Genomic DNA, 19,028 nt, shown 5'->3' with positions numbered 1-19,028 from the left:
TGAACTTCTTGGCTAACCCAATATACTCACATCTTTATCTCAGATAGCTGTGGAGTTTTGTGTACCTGAAAATCCAACCTAGTGATCTTATTACCTTTTCTTTTATGATCTTCTTAGTTTTCCTGAAGCAAATTTGCTCAGAGGGGAGGGCACCTGGAAATTGTGGACCTCTTTGCAAACAATATATAATATTGGTAAACCCATCCTAAATTAAGTAAAAAAAAAAAAAAAAAAAAAAACTTTCCCCAAACAAGCTATTGTCTTTTGCTAGTTCTGACTTAAATGCTAATAGGCTGTATAATACCCAAGCCTAGAATAAATTAGTAAGGAAGACATAAAATTGAGTAAAATCATGCTATACACTTTTTCACTAAGAAATTGAGGTCATAGGGAAAATATGAACATTATTTTAATTTAGTGTCCATAGAAGAATAGTTTGAGAACTACTTTCCTGAAGAAATAGCCCTTTGCCATTTTTTAAATTTTTCTTTTGACTGAAGCAAGGCTGCTTTCTTTTTATTCTAAACAAATATGACCATGTGATTCTAATGGTATATGCTCTCTGTCTGTGACACTTCTCTTTATCAATTGTTCTGAACTTCAGAAGGAGAGTTTCTATCATTATGCTTTCTTTTGGATTCCAAATTTAAATAATTTTTCCCTATCTAGGTTATTTCCTCATACTTTTGTTTAATTAAAAATTAAAATACACTGAATGAACCATAATTCAGGATATAACTGAATGTTTTTTAACTTGAGCCAAGTCCTCCTTGACTGATCCTTCTCAGGCATTGTCCATCACTATCATTTTAAAGAATGTATTTAAACATTCAGACACAAGCATAATTTCCACCAGAGGAACAAGAGAACTGCTTCAGCATAATCTTGGTTGGAGCCTCTTTTCTTCTGTTTTGTTTCTTTAAACAGAGGTAAAGAAGAGTTGGCAAAATCACCTGGAATATGGTGTCAGGAGTCAGAGTGTAAGGATTAAAAATCTAGCTGTACTACTTACAGTCCTGTGGTTTGGGACAACTTAATTACCTGTCTATATCTCAGTTTTCTCATAATCATAAAATGATTATGTAATCATTTTAACAAAGGGATCCATAATTGTACCAGAATCATAGGGCTGTTCTGAATATTAAATCCCACAATATAAATATTCAGCTTGATATCTGGAAGACAGCAAACTCTTAATCAATGTCACTCATTATGATTATGACAAATATGTATTCACTCAGTGATATTTATTGAGTAACTACATGCTCTATGATAGGGATAAAATGATGAGCAAAACAGAAACATCTTGTCCACTGGGCAATTGTAGTTAAAGACAAACAAAAAAGGAAGCATGGATATTAATATATGGCTTCAATAAGAAATTGAAGACAGAGAACACTTACTCTAAGAACATAAAATAAGGGGATAAAATAAATTTTAATTTTTTTAAATGATTTTTCCTGGGGGATCAATGAACACTTCTTTAAGAAAGATACAGAATTTTTATTCAAGACATCTCAGTAATGAATAAGAATGAATACAGAAAAGGGTGGATTGAGGGAAGGAGAACCACTATGTAATAAGGAAAGGAATTAATTTTGTGAGGCCCAAAGGCAGAGAAAAATGGTAAAGAAGAACGTTGCCTGTGGAAGACAGGGGAGAATGGTGGGGTTGTGATGAGTGAAGGGCCTGGATGGCAGACAAGGGTCAGCTCTTTCAGGGCCTAACTGACCAGGAGATAGAGTGTGGTCAGAGTGGTGGAAATGCTTTGAAAAATAAAAGGAGAGCCAGGATATGGGGGAAAACTTTAGATTTTTATCTTATAAATTTTCATTGACTCTGGTGTGGAGAAAGGATTACAGGTGGCAAAATCAATGAGGAAAGAGGATGCAGATGGCAGTTGCAGAAGTTGAGTTGAAAGATGACAGTATTTTAAAAGTAGGTGTGGACAATGGATATGGAGAGATGTGAGACAGACATAGGGGAGGACATTTTTGAAGGAAAAGTGACAGGGCTTGGTGGAATATTGAAAATCAGGGGAAAGAGAATTCTGGTAAATATGATCCTGGATTTCTGGCTTGCACAACCTAATATATGGCGAGCTATTCTCTGAGGTAGAGAAGAAGAAAATTGAGCAAGAGAGAAGGGAGATTATGAGCTCAATTTTTTGTGTGCTGTATTTATATTGTATCTGTGATATCTACCAGAAAGGTCAAGTGGATGTGTGAAACCTGAGTTCATGGGGGAGGTGGGGGGAGAGGGGGTTGTGGGTGTGGGGAGGCAGAGTCTAGGTTTTGAGATGCAGCTCTAAAATACAGTTTATGGGTGGTAACTGAAACCATGGAAATAGATGCCTGCACTCTGTGAGAACTGAGAAAACTAAAAAAGCAAGTAGTTAAACACGACATCTTTTCTCCTACTCACATCACTATAAACTGCAAGAATAGAAATATTTCTCTTTGGTTTCTTATTTTACTACATATAGAATTTTAGACAAAAAATATGCATATCAAAAATATATAGTGATCTGAATGGCTAGGAAATGATACACTCTCCAAAAATTACATTCAGACAGTAAAGTAGAAAAAATAAATGATTAATAGCATAGGGCAAGAGCCTATTACTGTTAGAGTTAGGATTCTTAATGGTGTCGTGGTTAAGGTAGTAGAATACTGAGATTTGTTTATGTGTGTCTGGTGGAGTAGGATAAGATAAAGGCTGGGTTTCAGCAGTAATTCAGTTTACTACTGTCTTATTGCTACCTTTATGTTTCAACTCCATGATAATTTGACCTTTCCAGAATTCTGAGATTAAGAGCAGCTTTCTGCTGAGCAACTTCCAGCTGCTGTTTGAACAACAAATAAAACCAACTGAGCTACTTATGCTTATCTAAAACAATGTTCTTAACTAGTATGAGACCAAATGAATAAAGAGAAGATCAGAAAATGAAGGAAGAGAAAAAGAGCCAACTCCTTTTTATACGTGAAGATTAATTTAGCATAATGGTCAGAATTGATGAAACAAAATGTTAAATATCAAATGTGATATCACAGAATGGTGATAGAGTAATGACCCAAGTAATCAAAATGATCATGCAGGTTTATATACTTCATGTGTTCATTGGTCATTATGAACAATATGTAGATTTCCTGCATGGATTATGATAGAAACCAAAGTAAATCCACATTACTGAAATATTTTACATATTGTTTTCCATTCCATACTTAACTTTGGAAATGCTGTCCTTTCTGGGAAATGAACATTATTCTTACTGCGTATTATAATAATATATATTGATAATAGCTTATTGCTTAGTTTAGTAGCATGTTGTCAATCAATCATGAGCACAGAACCAGTAGTCTATGAATGTTTAGGAACATATAAAGTCCATGAGAATACTATCAGTGTTGACTGATTTGTCCAGTGAGAAATTAAAATTTAACTAAAGGATTTAAGCATGAATAAGAATTTTAAAATAAAATTAGACCTGATTTTCAATATTTTACACATGTAAGCCCTCATTGGAAATCCTCATTCCAAAAGTAAATATGATTTGGGGTGGCACTTGGCTTATTTTCAGAATTCTTTCCATTTACAACCCTTTGTGTGTATAAACACTGATGTATATTCAAAAGTAAGGGATTGGAAGTTAAATCTGATGGATGTTTCATCCCTAACTGAGGTTATTAGTTATTAGTTTTATTTTTTAATTTATTATATTTTCTATGTCCAAATTGTCCAATTTACATGAAAGTCTTCTGAAATTACTCATGCCAAGTATGCCTTATTTACTTAAAACTGTATTTTTATAAAGAAAAAATTTTAAATTATTAAACATTATTAAACATTAATATTCCCAGAAAGTCAGATATTTGAGCTGATTTGAAGACTCAAAACTGAAAGAAAAAGACTCAAAACTGAAACTAAAACTGAAACTGAAAAAAAAAGACTCAAGACTGAAAAACAAATCTATTTATTCCCTGAACTGTCTGAGACACAAAAATATCAATTTCAATAAAATAGTAATTAGTAAATGTTTAACCTAACTGGTTTTCTTTTAAATGTATAAGGTGAATTGCTAAATGTTTATGAATGATTTCCTAAAACTAAAAAATTACATTTCCTCAACTAAAGGAGTTAAAGCCCAACATATTTTATTTTTAAAAATGATCTAAAACTATAGGTCACTAGTGAATACATAAATCAAATAACTTCATAGTATTGATAGTACCCAAAATTATAACCATTTTGGTAAATTATCTTAATTGATTGAATAATAGATAAATTTATATTTAATCGCCTATATATGGAAAAAACTTTCTCATACTCGAAAATTGCAAATTAAATTTCTTTGTCTTTAAAATCATAATGTTACATATTGTCATCACATATTAGATTATGTTCAAGGCTCTTAAAATTCAAATCCACATAATCCATATAATTGAAATTTTTTAAGGATAATTTTTGTATCTTTAACTTCACATTTGTCAACATAATTGAAGACCACCTATGGTATTATTTTGTTTTATGTGTTCTTTTTGTGACTTAACTTTATAAAAAGTTGATTCAATCGAGCAAAAGTTTAAAACATTGTTTCTGTTTCTAATTTTTATTTTTACTGAAAGGTAAATTTTATTAAAATTTCATTATTATTTTCCTATATCTCTCCTGTATTTCTTCTTCAATAATATATTCTGATATATATGAATTTAAATGCAAATCTTTTTGTATCATCACTATACGCCAAAAGTAGTAATGATCTAGTGTAGAATGAATCAATTCTTTGAAAATGTCAAACTCAGAAGGAGGTTATGTGTGCGAAGGTTTTCTATAAGTCTTGAAAGTAGAAGAACTGTGCTCAAAGAAGTGTAATATTAGATATAAACAAGAAATAAATGTTGACCTGCTCACTAAGAATACACAGTTCCATACCGAGACAATGAATCAGGACAGAAAAGTGCAAAGGGCATTAGCAAGAGTTTAATTCTAAGACTTTAAATAAAGCAAAGGTGTTCATAAAGTAGGATAAAAAGGGAAGTTAGGATAGAGAATAGTAACACTGTCCTTCATGGAGAAAAAAAAGAGAGAAGATAATCTTGCTGTCTGGTGGCCTACTGTCCACCTCATTACTCCTGGAATATAGATTCAAGCCACAGGGATCCTAGGTAACCTGCCAAGTCAGTTTCTAGGCCAGTATGTGAGATGTATTTGAATGGTGTTTAAAGGAAGTTCCTCCTCATATCAAATAACTGGGAGACTGATGTATGTAATTTAATGACAGAAGAATACTACAACCTCAGAAATATGAGAACCACTCTACATGGAGAGTTATCAAAATGCATATATATTCAATATGTGATTAAGCTCCGAAAACTTGGGGAAAGAAAAGCAATATGCATGAGCCAATAGAAACTAAGGAGGAAACTTTTAATGAGGTTGCAACTTGAGTAATAAAAACCGGGTTGGCATCTCTTAACCAAAATTTTCAACTTGGAACGTTTGAGACTTAGTAACTACCCAGAGCGCACAGGGTGGGGGGAAACGAGTGGAAATTGAGGAATGCTTGGATGTCCCATGGGGACTTACTATACCTGTGTCCACATCCTTCACCTGTTGCCTGGCTCGAGTTGGCCGGTTCCACTTTGAGCTCTTGCAAGACAAGCCCTTTTTCGTGTGGTCCAGGAAAGTCCATGCCTGGCACCTCCTCCTCTTCTAGGGACTCCACGTAGAAGAGAGTCCTGGCCGGCTGGTGGGTGCCCTGCCCGGGCGCCCCTTGCTGCAGCCTCGTGGCCACTGGCAGTAGGGTGCCATTCAGTGGGTTGAAGGAAGAGGAGGAAGAGGACGGGGAGGCAGAAGAAGAAGAGGAGGAAGAAGAGGAAGGCTTCTTCCAGAAAGTGCTCACGCTGCCCTTCTCTTGGCTTTTGAGCGGGCGGCTCTGGCTGGGTCCCCAGTGCTCGAAGCTGCTGCTGCCGTCTTCTTGCAGGCAGCTGCCCCCGGCCGGAGCGCCGGGGGACTGCGACGGGTGGCTGAAGAGTTTCCAGCGGAGTCGCAGGATATGCTTCACATCAAAATCTTTTCGCCCAGAGCCTGACATGCTTGACGCAAGGAAGGCAAAGGGGCTTCAGCGGATGCAGGAGTAGACGAGTCAGTGGGTGGGGGAGGCCAACGGAGCCTGGGGTTGGAGGAGGGGGAGGGAGGCGCCCTCTGCACCCTGGCAACAGACGGGACCAGGCGGCTGCGCGCCCTGCCAGGCAACGAGCGGAGCGCGGACAGCAGAGCCGCGCGGCTCAGCGGCGGTCAGGTCCGCAGGACCCGCGCGTGGTGAGCTCAACGGCCGGGAGCAGAGGAAGGAGCTGGATGCAGAGGGCTGAGAATCCCCGATCTCCTTGCGGGGTCCCCGTGGTTACCGCGCGGGGAGGTACGACCCTGATGCTGGAGATGGGCGAGGGAGAGAGGTCTGCGCGCTCCGAAGCTTCGGAGGCAGCGACAGCTGGATACACCTCCCTGGCAAGCACCGGTGGCAGAGCCTCAGTGGAGAAGCTGTCGGCTCCCCTATCCTTGCAGCTTAGAGTTCAGTTCCTGGGGAGTGCAGAGAGAAAGATCCCCAAGTCGCGAAGAAGCGCACCCTCCTCCCCTCCGCCTTCTCGTTGCACCTGCTCTCCTGTCACTGGTCTCTCGGAGGATGCTCTGAGAGCTTGCGGGTACCTCTGAGAAAGTCAAATGCCTTCTGAAAGGCGAGAAGGGGTGGTTTTATCTAGTCAGTTTGTAAAAGAGAAAAAAAAAATCTATTCCAGAAAACATAGGAAGGCAAAAAGAAAAGCCCGCGCCGGTAAAGCTGTCAAGGTCCTCACAGTACAATTTTCTCTCTGCCTCAGCGCCTCCTCCTCCAGCGTCAGTGACGCAGATGTGCACTGGGGCCTATACGGAGAGATGGAGGGAGGGAGGGAAGGCTTCAATCTTCTTTATGCAAGTGTGTCTGCTGCTCTTATTGTCCCCTTGCGTGTGTCCTGTCACCTTTGTTCATTCTCTTTTCTCACTACATTACTATGTAGCAATAAAAGTAAAGCAAACAGGCAATATGCTTTAGCATCAGTAGACACCAAACATGAATCATGGCAGCGTAAACTTAACAGGCTGCCATCGGTTTTCAGGTTGCAGGTTAATGGCTTGAATTATTTAATAAGCCACATGCTTTAACCTTTAGCCTTAGTTTCTCTGTAGTGAGAAGAAAGAAAGGAGGATGTTGGCGTCAAAGTGTGATGATGCCACCATTCTGACAATTACATTGTGATTCTGCCATTAATGCACTCAGGCAGTGCTTCACCCTGGGGGCCAGAGGCACGCAGTAGAAATCTGAAGATGGGCATATTAGCGCAGGGGACGACTATTGCAAAATCAGTGTATTTGGTGCGTTGCCTTAGAATGAAAGCTGTTCTGTAAACCAAGAAGTGTAATAAATTTTCAAGGCATAACCTTCTAGTACATAAATCATGATATAAAATGTATGGAAGAATTTAGGCAATAAATGAGTATATCCAAAGGCTACTATTCTGCAAAAATCTCTTGTTTGAAGAAGGAAAGATGTGTTTTTCCTTATATTTAGAATGATGAGGATTATGATCCCTTTCTAGCTATGACTACTTAGAAATTTTTCAGCTTTTCCTTTAATGAGCAATTAAAATAGAACCCAGGCACTTTTGCTAAAGCTAAACTGGGGTCAAAGAAATAGTAGTTTCCTTAACTCAACAAGGAATATGGTTGTTTAATGAAATGAAATTCACAGAAATTTATGAAATCCAAAGCTTCAGCAACCCCCAACAGGGCACGGAAAGACAGAAATCAAAGACTAAAGTGCAGTTATATTCCTGTTCTGTTACCCCATTGTTGAGCAGTAAATTTAAACAGAAACTGAAGCTAAATTTTAAGTCCTTCCTAGACAAAGTTGGACATTTTAATAAAACAAGAAATTAAGCACACAAAATCCCTACTTTAGAGGAAGAAAAATCACTATTGTGCATTTTAAATATTGATTTATGCCACAAGAGCTGGACTGCAATCCCCTGTGCCTTGTTTTTTTTCTTTCAGTATTCAGTGTTTAAATAAAAAAAAGCAAAAAGCCCTTTAAAGCAAACAATGGTGACAGATCATTTTTATCCAAGAACTGAATCAAGTAAGTATTTCCCTTAGGGAAGAAAACAGTGTATGAAATTACACATCACAAGCAGGACAGAGAAAACTTTCCATCAGAGGTAATATAGAAATATGAAGTGTATATAATTAACTGACTTTTGTAGAAATTGAGGCTTCATGGATTTTCTAAATTGATGTAATTTAACTTAAGTAATATAAAATGTATAATACAAATATATTTATATTTTATAAATATAATATAATATAGCATAAGTGATATGTCTGTTATATCTATAGTTTCTTCCTTAATTAGTACCTATAACTTTAAAAACTGTAATATAAAATTCATTTTTGTTGTTATTCTAAAATTCCATTTTGTATTCCCTTTTACTTTGCAATTCTGATATTATTATCATACAGTTTAAAAGTTATCTGTTCAAAGGTCAGTAACTTCTATGACCCAAAAGAAATGTAATATTGAGTTTTAGTATAAAGGAACATGAATTAAAATATTGTCATTTTTTAACAGATGGTGATTATATATTGATTATATATATATTTTTTAATTTTAGTGTTATATTCTATTATTGAGATGGAAGGAAGGAAGGAAGGAAAGATGAAGTAATAAAGGAAGGAAGGAGGAAAGGAAGGAAAATGAAGGAGAAAGAAAGAGAGAGAGAGAAGGAGGAAGGAAGGAAAAGAAAAAATAATTTACTAAGGTAGCATGACTAATATTTACATATTGTTAGAAAGCTCCTTGAAAAAAATATACCTTGTCAGATATTGCACTCATTCATTTATTTATCCACTACTCAAACTAAAAAATTTTAACTTAGCACTTACAGCACATTAGGTCTAATGCCAAGTATTAGCAAATATGGAAGAATTAGGTTCCTTGCAGCTGGCTGTAAGAGCTAACAAAGGATGATATTTTAGCCAGTTATAATTTGTAATCTACTTCTGAGTCGATTAAATTATGATTTAAGATAACCAAGATTATAAGGAACAGGGTATAGACAAAATAAATTTCACTTTTTAAGTATTCTAACAATCACATTACACTTTCCTTTAAAGACAAAATCAATTCAATTTTTCTAATCCTGTTTAATTAAATTGAACTGTCATTTCAGTCAATTAGGGTCTTTCAAATGACCCTAATTGCCATAGTTTCCTGACAAAATCTTATCAAAAAAGATTAATCAGGATCCTGAAAATCCAGAGGATGCTCAAACATTTACTACTATACACATAGATAAAACTCTTCACATAATTAAATTCAACATGAATGTTAAATATGAAACTGTAGGAACTGAAAGTTCCTACAACTCAAGCATTTAACCAATAAACAAAATTGGATGTGGATTCAAGCATTTTCTTGGTGGAAAATTTTCTCTTTTACCAATCATTTTCTAAACACACTCAATTAGATGTGTGTTTACCCCAGGTAAAGTAAATTGTGATCCTCCTAAATCTTGACAGTACTTCTACAATGTCTAGTAAGTTGCCTCTACATAATAATACTCAACAAAAACATTCGAATGGCTAAGTATTATCCAATTAGAAAGTTCAGGCCTTAAAGTCTCCTGTATTTTTGATTCTTTTTGTTCATCTTTGTTCTATTTTAGTGAAACATTTCTATGTACATTACTAGAAAATATTATTTAAAATGAGTGGTTGTGGGGCGGCTTCCCTGGTGGCACAGTGTTTGGGAACTTGCCTGCCAGTGCAGGGGACACGGGTTCGAGCCCCGGTCCGGGAGGATCCCACATGCCGTGGAGCGGCTGGGCCCGTGGGCCACAACTGCTGAGCCCGTGCGCCTGGAGCCCGTGCTCTGCAACAGGAGAAGCCACCACGGTGAGAAGCCCGAGCACTGCAACGAAGAGTGGCCCCTGCTGCAACTAGAGAGAAAAGCACGTACAAAGACCCAATGTAGCCAAAAATAAATAGATAAATAAATAAATTTAAAATGAGTGGTTGTGGATGTGGAAATTAAGGTAGTTCTTTAATGACACTTTCTTTCTGAAAATGAATGAAACAATACCATATAGCACTAATATTAAGTGAGCTCATGTCTAATATCAATGTATAATATCAAGAACTTCTACTTCTTAAAGCAAATAAACGTAACCTGTTCAAAGTCTATTAATCTTCATTACTGTGTGTATAGTTTAGTTCAGTAGCAATTAAGTGACTGCTTACTAAACATTCGTAGGTGTTAATTGATCCTCAGGGACCATTTTAATCCACTCTACCTCTTTGGCTTATTTGACCTTTTGATTTGAATCAGGTACTAAATGTATATACTTGAGAACTTCTCATACATAAATTTCTGAGTTAATTGCTTGAATGTTGGAATTCAAAATGGCACTAAAAGGATGCATTCATATTAATGATGACCCAGGTTTCATTTAAGTATCTTTTTATTCCCAAAATTGTGTGCAGAATATCAAAAGTGAAAATTCACTATTTTGACATTTGAACTAGGTCCTCTGGTTAATTGCACTGCTCAGGGCAATATGCTTTGATTAAAGAAAGTCTACTTCTTTTATGGAAATATTTCTACAACTATATAAATATAAATATATAGGTAAAGATAGGTATATTTAATATAGAAATAGAAATGTTTAATACATGTAATTATTTTTCAAGAATGTTTTCTACTGTAAAAAACATTTGGGGATATCATAATACTCATTTTGTATAAAACTGAAATCTTTTAAAGAGAAAACTGCTTAACTAATACTTTATATTTCCAAAAGTGTTATTTACATAGTATAAAGTAATTTCATTATTTTGCATGTTTTATTTAAATTTTCCATTATCATTGTGAGGTAGTCTGAGTGACCTCTGAAGTTTTAACTATTAAGAACAAAATAAAATAGTAAGACTATAGTGTATACAATACAAACTTGAAAGTTATAGACTTTATCATGTCCATGTAAAAATGAATAAAATAACCAAAAAAATTAAATATTAGTTTCAACACAGTTGCAATTATTTTTTTCCTGGTTAGGAGACCTGAAAATGCCCTCTTCTTTTAAGCCAATCCTGAATGAACTTTGTGGATGATATTTTATTGTCTCATGTCTCATTTGGACATGGGTTTTTGAAAACTGTAAAAGATTTTCTTATGTCGGGTGTCTATACTTCAGTCTCTCTTTCTATCTGGAGACACATCTGCCAAACTTTTATATTTGCTTTCATCTGCATTATTACCAGATCTTTTAAAAATCTAGGGTCAAAAAAGCATGGCTTAAGAAACTGAGATTCCATATGCCTTATCACAGTTTTGAGTAGGTATACAACATAAATTACACATAGTTTACAAATGCTCCTTTTCCCAGGAGTAACATGTGAACGTGTAACAGCTGAGAACAACATTTTATGCAAACTCTGTTTTAGAAATAATACTGTGACTTTATTTCAAGTAAATTACATATTCAAAGAGATTCAAGAAGTTTATTCTGAGAAATCAGATTCCTTCTGAACATTAACTACGAGTAAATAAGTTTCTAATTTGAATATCACAACACTAAATATTTGGTATATTTTCATGACTCTTACTACCAATCAAGATGTCTTTTGGTCCCCAGTCCAAAAGAACATTACTTGTCAACCTTGTAGGGAGCGAACCAAGGGATCCCTGCCCTAGAATCTATCTCCTGTGTCTACAGGGACCTCTCTCTTCCTATGCTACACTGGTTGTTAGCCATCATGAAAGATGGAAAATCTCACTTTCTTATAGAATGGGGGAAATATGACATGTGTTGAATATAGGCATACTGTAAAGCCTGAAAAATATTAGGTTAGATAAATCTGGAACTCATAATACTACATAGAGTCTAATTAAGTTTTTGTGTATACTTTTAGGACAAAATTATAAAGATGACAGTGAGAAAACAAAAGATACAATTGTAGATTATACTAGATTCTTTAAATCTATTCATTCTAGATAGACTCAGATTAAATATTGAATATTTTCTCAAATTGATAAAAATATAGAATTTTTAATGTTATCATTATTTTCTTCTTAAATAATGATCTGGGAAACTAAGATGAGAACTGTAATTTTGTAACATTTTATTAAATGCCAGACAACTTTTTCATTTAATCCTTATAAAAATCGTATTAGGTAGGCATTATAAAAGACTTAATATAAGAAAAATAAATTTAAAACTTTACTTGTCACAGGTATTTTCTTTTATTATCTATCTCAGACACTTTTCCAGAGCTATATATACTTCTTCCTGTTATGTACAAGAATACATTTTAAAAAAGGATACACTCATTATGGGTTGGTATTCTCAATATCCTTTCAGGAATTGTGTGATTCAGAGTTTGGAGGTTCATAATTATACATTTGCTCTGCTCTAATAAAAGAGAAATTTCTAGCATTCTCAAAGGTGAACTTTTTAATACTAGTGTGTATGTGTGTGTGTGTCTAGACTGGAAAACAAAAATAATGTCTCCTTTGAGACAATAATTTCTGGAAAAATAGAGATTATTTTACTAGACTAGAATGGTTCTAGAGTGCAGAGAACATATCTTATTTAATATTGAATTCACAGTACCTAACACAGTGCCAATCATGGCATGGGAAATTAATATACACTTTTTGAATTAATAATAATGACAAATTTGGGGAATGGGGAAAAAATAGCACTAGTGCAGGAGAGAGAAAAAAACATATTTAAACAAAGGTACTATAAAATTGTGTCTGGAGTTATTTAATGTAAGAGCAAATAGAATTATAAGAGTGGTTTCTGGGGCTTCCCTGGTGGTGCAGTGGTTGAGAGTCCACCTCTCAACAGGGGAGAGATGCAGGGGACACGGGTTCGTGCCCCAGTCTGGGAGGATCCCACATGCCACGGAGCAGCTGGGCCCGTGAGCCATGGCCGCTGAGCCTGCGCGTCCGGAGCCTGTGCTCCACAACGGGAGAGGCCACAACAGTGAGAGGCCCGTGTACCACAGTAAAAAAAAAAGAGTGTTTTCTGGAATATCAGGCATATTACTAAATGCTTCTAAAATACTAAACTATTTCAGCATATATTCTGCATATTCATTTTAAGAAAGTGGCAGGGCAATGTGCAATATATTTAGACAAATTTTCATTGTAATTATTAAAATTTATTTTAAAAGTCTTTACATTTAAATTTATAAACTTTAGTTACATTAGAAACAAAAAAATCATCCACCCGTGCATTGCTTCATTTACAAACATATATATTTTTTTAAATTGAGCATCTACTATGTGCCAGGCCCTATTCAAAGTGATAGGGATGTGACAACTAAAATAAAAAGGTAAACTAAAATCCGTGCCGCCAGTTAACTTAAATTTTTGAAGTGAGGGATATAAATTAAAATTCAATAAGTAAATAAGTATATCAGATGATGAAGACATCTATGAAGATAGTATCACACAAGGGACGTAATAAGTTTTAAAGTGAGGGGGGTTGAAATTTAAGTAGTCTGAAAGGCCAAACCCCACTGGAGGGTGAACACTTCAGCAGTGTCCAGAAGGAAGTGAAAGCAGATGTTGTTCATGTACATTGGACAGTACCCTAGGCAAAGGGAATAGAAAAGCCAGAGCCCTGAGATACAGTACATTTGGAATATTTGAGGGACCATACAACCTGGAGCTGAGTCAGCAAAGGGGAACCAAGTTGGAGATGAGCTCATGGAGGCAGCAAGCACCAGGTTGCTTGTAGGATCTTACAGGCCAGTCCAGGAAGGTTCGTTTTTATTCTGAAAGAGATGGGAAGCCATTGGAAGATGTGGAGCATTGGTGTGATGGCATCTGGCTTTTATTTCCTAAGAACACCCTGGCAGCCATGTTTAGAATAAACAGAAGAAAGCAAAGTAGGGAAAAGAGACATTAGGATGCTATGGCAATAAAGGAGATAAGAGAGGATAGAAGTGTGCACCAGGAGTTCTTGGAACGTCTTGCATTTCTAGGACATAGAGTTTTCTAAAAGCTCACAGTCCTTTTTTTTTCTTCTAGATTCTGTTTTATAATGTCTAATCCTATTTTTGCTGCCCAAAGATAATCTCTTCCTCCATTTTTTCTGGTCTTGTTCATTGATGTTGGATGCTCACATAACTAAGGTCATCCTCAGGTATTAACGAGCAGTTTCAACCAGATAAAATAATTTGTATTTCATCAAGATTTAGTAAATAACCATGCTTTTCCCCAGGTTTTAAAAATTTGACCCAAGAGATACTCAAAATTCTTTATCATTCTTTAGGGATTGCTAGAAATATTAGGGGCAGCACAAGCTGTCACAGCCTAGGGTGGGCTCTGCAGTTTAAATAAAGACAATCTTGCTTTTATCTGTTTTATAAATAGGGTTCTGCATGAGTTTAGATATCTGAAGAGCTTCTACTGTTAATTTTTTTTTTAAACTACTATCATACTCTCAGGTTGAACGTAATTTAGAAAATTACAGGTATGTTGGCAGAACAAAATATGGATTATTTCTGAGTGAATGGGTCCTTTTCTATACTTTTTTAATCCCTTTCACCACGTTACCCAATGTTACTACACATAGGTTATTGTGTATATGATTAAGTTTATCCTAAGGGCATAGGACTAACACATATTAAATTTTGCACCATACCCTTTTGAAGGATGGTTTCTGAAGAGTTTATTATTTAGATTCTAAAGGAAAAGGAAGTTTAATTTTAAAAAAATTGAAAGTCAGTTTTGTTATTCTATATTTCATCCATTGATAAATGCTTATTGAGCACTGTTAAAATGGCAGTACAGTGGCAGGTAATGAAGATACAAATATGAATACATATAGCCTAATAAAGAGATAGAATTGTAAGAGAATGCTTCTAAACCATTAAGTATTACAATAATCAATAACAAAATAATAATAATATAATAAATAATAATATTAATAGCATAATACAGCCATATGCAGTATGCCATGGGAGCATAAGTATATTATTGATTGAGAAAATAGGATATCTAGCAAGAAATTTATTACAGTTTTATAAAATACTTGCAAAGGTTTATGTGCACTATTCCTCCTGTTTGCATTTTGATTAAGAAGAAATTGCAGATTGGAAACTTCACAGGTTTGAAATCAAACTATGATCCTATGTGCACTATTCCTCCTGTTTGCATTTTGATTAAGAAGAAATTGCAGATTGGAAACTTCACAGGTTTGAAATCAAACTATGATCCAAAGGCTTCTCTGCTACTTATTAGCTGTATGGCTTTGAGTAACGCTCTTAACTTCTTTGAGTCTCAGCTTCCTCATCTGCAAAATGGATGTTAAGGGAGGGCTACCTCATTAGATTTTTATGTGGATCAAAGAAAATGAAACCTACCAACCAACTAGAACTTTGCTGGTGCTTAGGTAATTGTACCTATCTATATTTATTTTGAAGTTATGTGTGAATTTAATAAACCATCTTGGTGTAGACAGAATTTTGGAAATAAAACTTTCAATAATTTGGTCTTGTAACATTCACAAATATTTTGTAAAAAATAGAACTTACTGTACACTTGAGTATTCACAATATATGGATTCCTGATTAATCACAACATTGCTTTTCTCGGTGACCTAGGGGTTTTGCAAGTGAATGACAGCAATTGAAAATCTTTTTTCTTTTTTACATAATTTTATTGTAAGAATAGCCAGTATCATAAATGTCTGTATAAATGTTATAATCTAAAATCAAGTTGGAAAAATGTACTAAAAATACTTGTTTCAGTTGACAAATTACTTAAGTTAATTTTACTCTCACATGAGTGGGAAAGATGGTGAGAAGTTAATGAATAAAGTGATTTAGAGATTACAAAAATATTATAGGCATTGGACTGTGATGAATTAAGGGGAATTCTGGTGCAATACATGAATTCCTAATAGTGTGAGTGAAACAATTTTACTGAGGAAACAGAATTTATGTATATTAACCACCAGATATGATGTATTAAAAGGCATCATTGTGTTTTTATTTGTAGTAAAAATTTAGTCAAGTGTGTTTGCTAGTCAAACTGCTGGTTTTGCATAGGAATGTTAGCTATATTTCCTTAAAAAATTTAATTTGCTTTGAAGAAACAAACTTTCAACAATTGAATATTTCTTCATTTACTAATGCTGTTTTTGTGAATATAATAGACTACTACAACAATTTATATCACAGGATAGACTTTAAATTTTCTGACTTTCTAGATTACTGACTGGAGAATCTAAGATTGACACTTACATCCAATAGAACAAGCTTACTAGAAGATTCATTCATCATTTTGGACCTACTGCTACAAATCTATACTTCCATATAAGCATTGAAAACCCAGACTATGGATTTCTGACTCACAAAAATGTCTAGCCATGCAGAGCTAATTGAAACCACAGGAGATTTTAATAAATCAATCAATTAGTATTGAGAATTGGCTGTGTCCTTAGTCCTGTGATATGAAGGAAATTGGGACCCATTTTGGTAGAAAACACACACACACACAAAGATTTTAAATTATGACTAACTCACAACATATGATGTTTCGTATAGTTTTCTAATTCTTATAATGTACATACAGTTTTGCAGCTTATTTTTCATAATTATTTCACATGCCTGTTTCCCAAACATGCAAATATAAAGCATGGAGAAGCCAAATTAATAATCACAAAGTACTACAGACTCTAATCAGCCACTGCTGAGTCTATTTCTTTGGTTAACAAGAGAATTTTATAGGTAATCGAGAATTGTAAAATTTTAATTTTCGTATGGAACGTAACTTCTAATATTGTCTACTTCCTTTACAAAAGATTGTGTTTCATAATACATTTGAAAGCCTCTTTTCCTTTGCTGGGGGTATTGTCCTCCAATAAAGCCATAGAGTAAAGCAGTTATCACAGTGTGAATTTATTATTTTCTATTCAGACACATTTGTATACATATGTGTGTATATGTAAATTTATAGGTGCGTGCACACACAAAGTTTGAAAGGGAATCAAATCATAAAGAACAATATAGCCAACAACATGAAAGTAGAAACAAATAATTTGACATTTATTTCTTTTTGACAGAGATTAGGTCAGCTTATGGGGTAGATACCATTTGCTAGATATTAAAAAAACTGTTTCAAAACTTTAAATGGAGTCAGTTCACAGAAGGTACTGAATTCTGCACAGCTGTAATAATTTAATTGTCATTGTTTTATTATTGCTACTGAGAGTGTGACATTTTGGGGTGTGTCATTGACACATGCAACCTCTACTATGTCCCCTTTCAATAAGGTATTCCAAGAGAAGACAGTGGAGAAGGAAATTTTAAGATGATGGTGGCAGCCAGTTTCAATGATGTCAGAAGGTCCAGGAGAATTAGAGTTAAGAAAATGAATTTATCGATAAGGAAAGATCTACTCATGATCTTCAATAAAATAAGTGACTTGACTAATCTGCCATTCAGGTAGACAAAGACTGTCCAATACTGAAATATCTAACTTCCTAATAATAATTTAGGCTGTTAGGTAGAAATGATTAACTATTGGACTTAGTGTCATCAAACTGTTGGAATCCATTCAGTCAGGGAACAAATATCTATTGAGCACTAGTTATGTGCCTATAACGTGCATAGTGAAGGGGGCTTCTCGTTGTCCACACAGAACTTACACTTTATTTGGAGAGAAAAGCTATAAACAACTAAACAAAAAAAAACAAACCCAAACATTTTGGTAAGTGTTATGAAGTGATCAAGAGGGTAAAATAACAAAAGACATTGCACAGACAGTTCTCTATTTTATGTAGAATCCTTAGGGAAGTGTTGCTATAAAGTTGACCTTAGAACCCATCTGAATGATAGAAATATACATATGTGTGTGTATATATATGTGTATATATATATATATAATATATACCTATATTTTATATAATATATATATATATATATAATGGATGAAGAGATCAGAAGAAAGATAAAATGCAAAAGATAGAAAACCCAATCAACACAAGAGCAGGAGAAAGAGAAAACCAGGGAGAGAATAGCAGCTGAAAGCCACTTAGCCAAGAGCATAAGACATTGGAAGAATATAAAAGTCACTCTTATTGAGCACGTAAGGTGGAGAAGGCTGAGATGACGTTACCCTATAATTCACAGTACGGAGTTTTTTGTTTGTTTTTTTAATTTATTTATATTAATGTATTTATTTTTGGCTGTGTTCGTTCTTCATTGCTGTGCGCAAGCTTTCTCCAGTTACGCCGAGTGGGGCTACTCCTCGTTACGGCACACGGGCTTCTCATTGCGTGGCTTCTCTTGTTGCAGAGCCCGGGCTCTAGGTGCACAGACTTCAGTAGTTGTAGTGCGCAGGCTTCAGAATTTGTGGCACACGGGCTTAGTTGTTCCGTGGCATGTGGGATCTTCCTGGACCAGGGCCCAAACCTGTATCCCCTGCACTGGCAGGCAGATTCTTAGCCTCTGCATCACCAGGGAAGCCAGAGAGTTCTTTTTTAAAATTGTACCTAAATTGGAAAATTAGTGAAAGGTTTAAGTAGTGAAATAATGAAACAGTGAAGATTTTTTTAAAAGTTAGCTTGATTAGATTGGAAAATTGCAAGGGCCAAAGAAAGAAATACATCATCAGGAATATTTTTTTCTCCATCAGAAAACTCGATAATATAGCCAAGGATCATTCCATAATAAGTTTCAGAAATAAGCTGAGTAGTATTAATACTTGCTTTCATATAGAGGTGTTATCTTAATTTAATTTAAGAATTTAACATCAGAATTGACATTTAGTAAATGGGTATAAATTACAGTGCTAAGTTTGTATTTTTTAAAGCACTTTGCTATATGTTATCTCGCTTTATAAATTGTTTTGATTCTCAAGAGGAAATCAGGACTCTGCAGACTGATAGCAAAGCAGAATCCTGGTGGATGAGGAGAAG

The 19,028-nt window shown here is 35.0% G+C and overlaps 1 protein-coding gene across 2 annotated transcripts in view; it reads right to left on the bottom strand.

Moving 5' to 3' along the window:
• The window catches only part of KLHL1 (kelch like family member 1), a 392,306-nt gene extending 385,409 nt beyond the window's left edge, over window positions 1–6,897 (bottom strand). The window contains exon 1 of one of the 2 annotated variants that reach the window (XM_032611318.1): window positions 5,592–6,897. In XM_032611318.1, the coding sequence (XP_032467209.1) occupies window positions 5,592–6,094 (503 nt within the window). In that variant the 5' untranslated portion in view covers window positions 6,095–6,897. The remainder of the gene's footprint in view (window positions 1–5,591) is intronic. The other variant, XM_032611317.1, reaches the window with a different exon arrangement.
• Window positions 6,898–19,028: the final 12,131 nt, after the last annotated feature.

Source organism: Phocoena sinus, chromosome 18 (assembly GCF_008692025.1).
Source record: "Phocoena sinus isolate mPhoSin1 chromosome 18, mPhoSin1.pri, whole genome shotgun sequence".
Classification (NCBI taxonomy): Eukaryota; Metazoa; Chordata; class Mammalia; order Artiodactyla; family Phocoenidae; genus Phocoena; species Phocoena sinus.
This window is presented reverse-complemented; position numbering and strand designations above follow the sequence as displayed.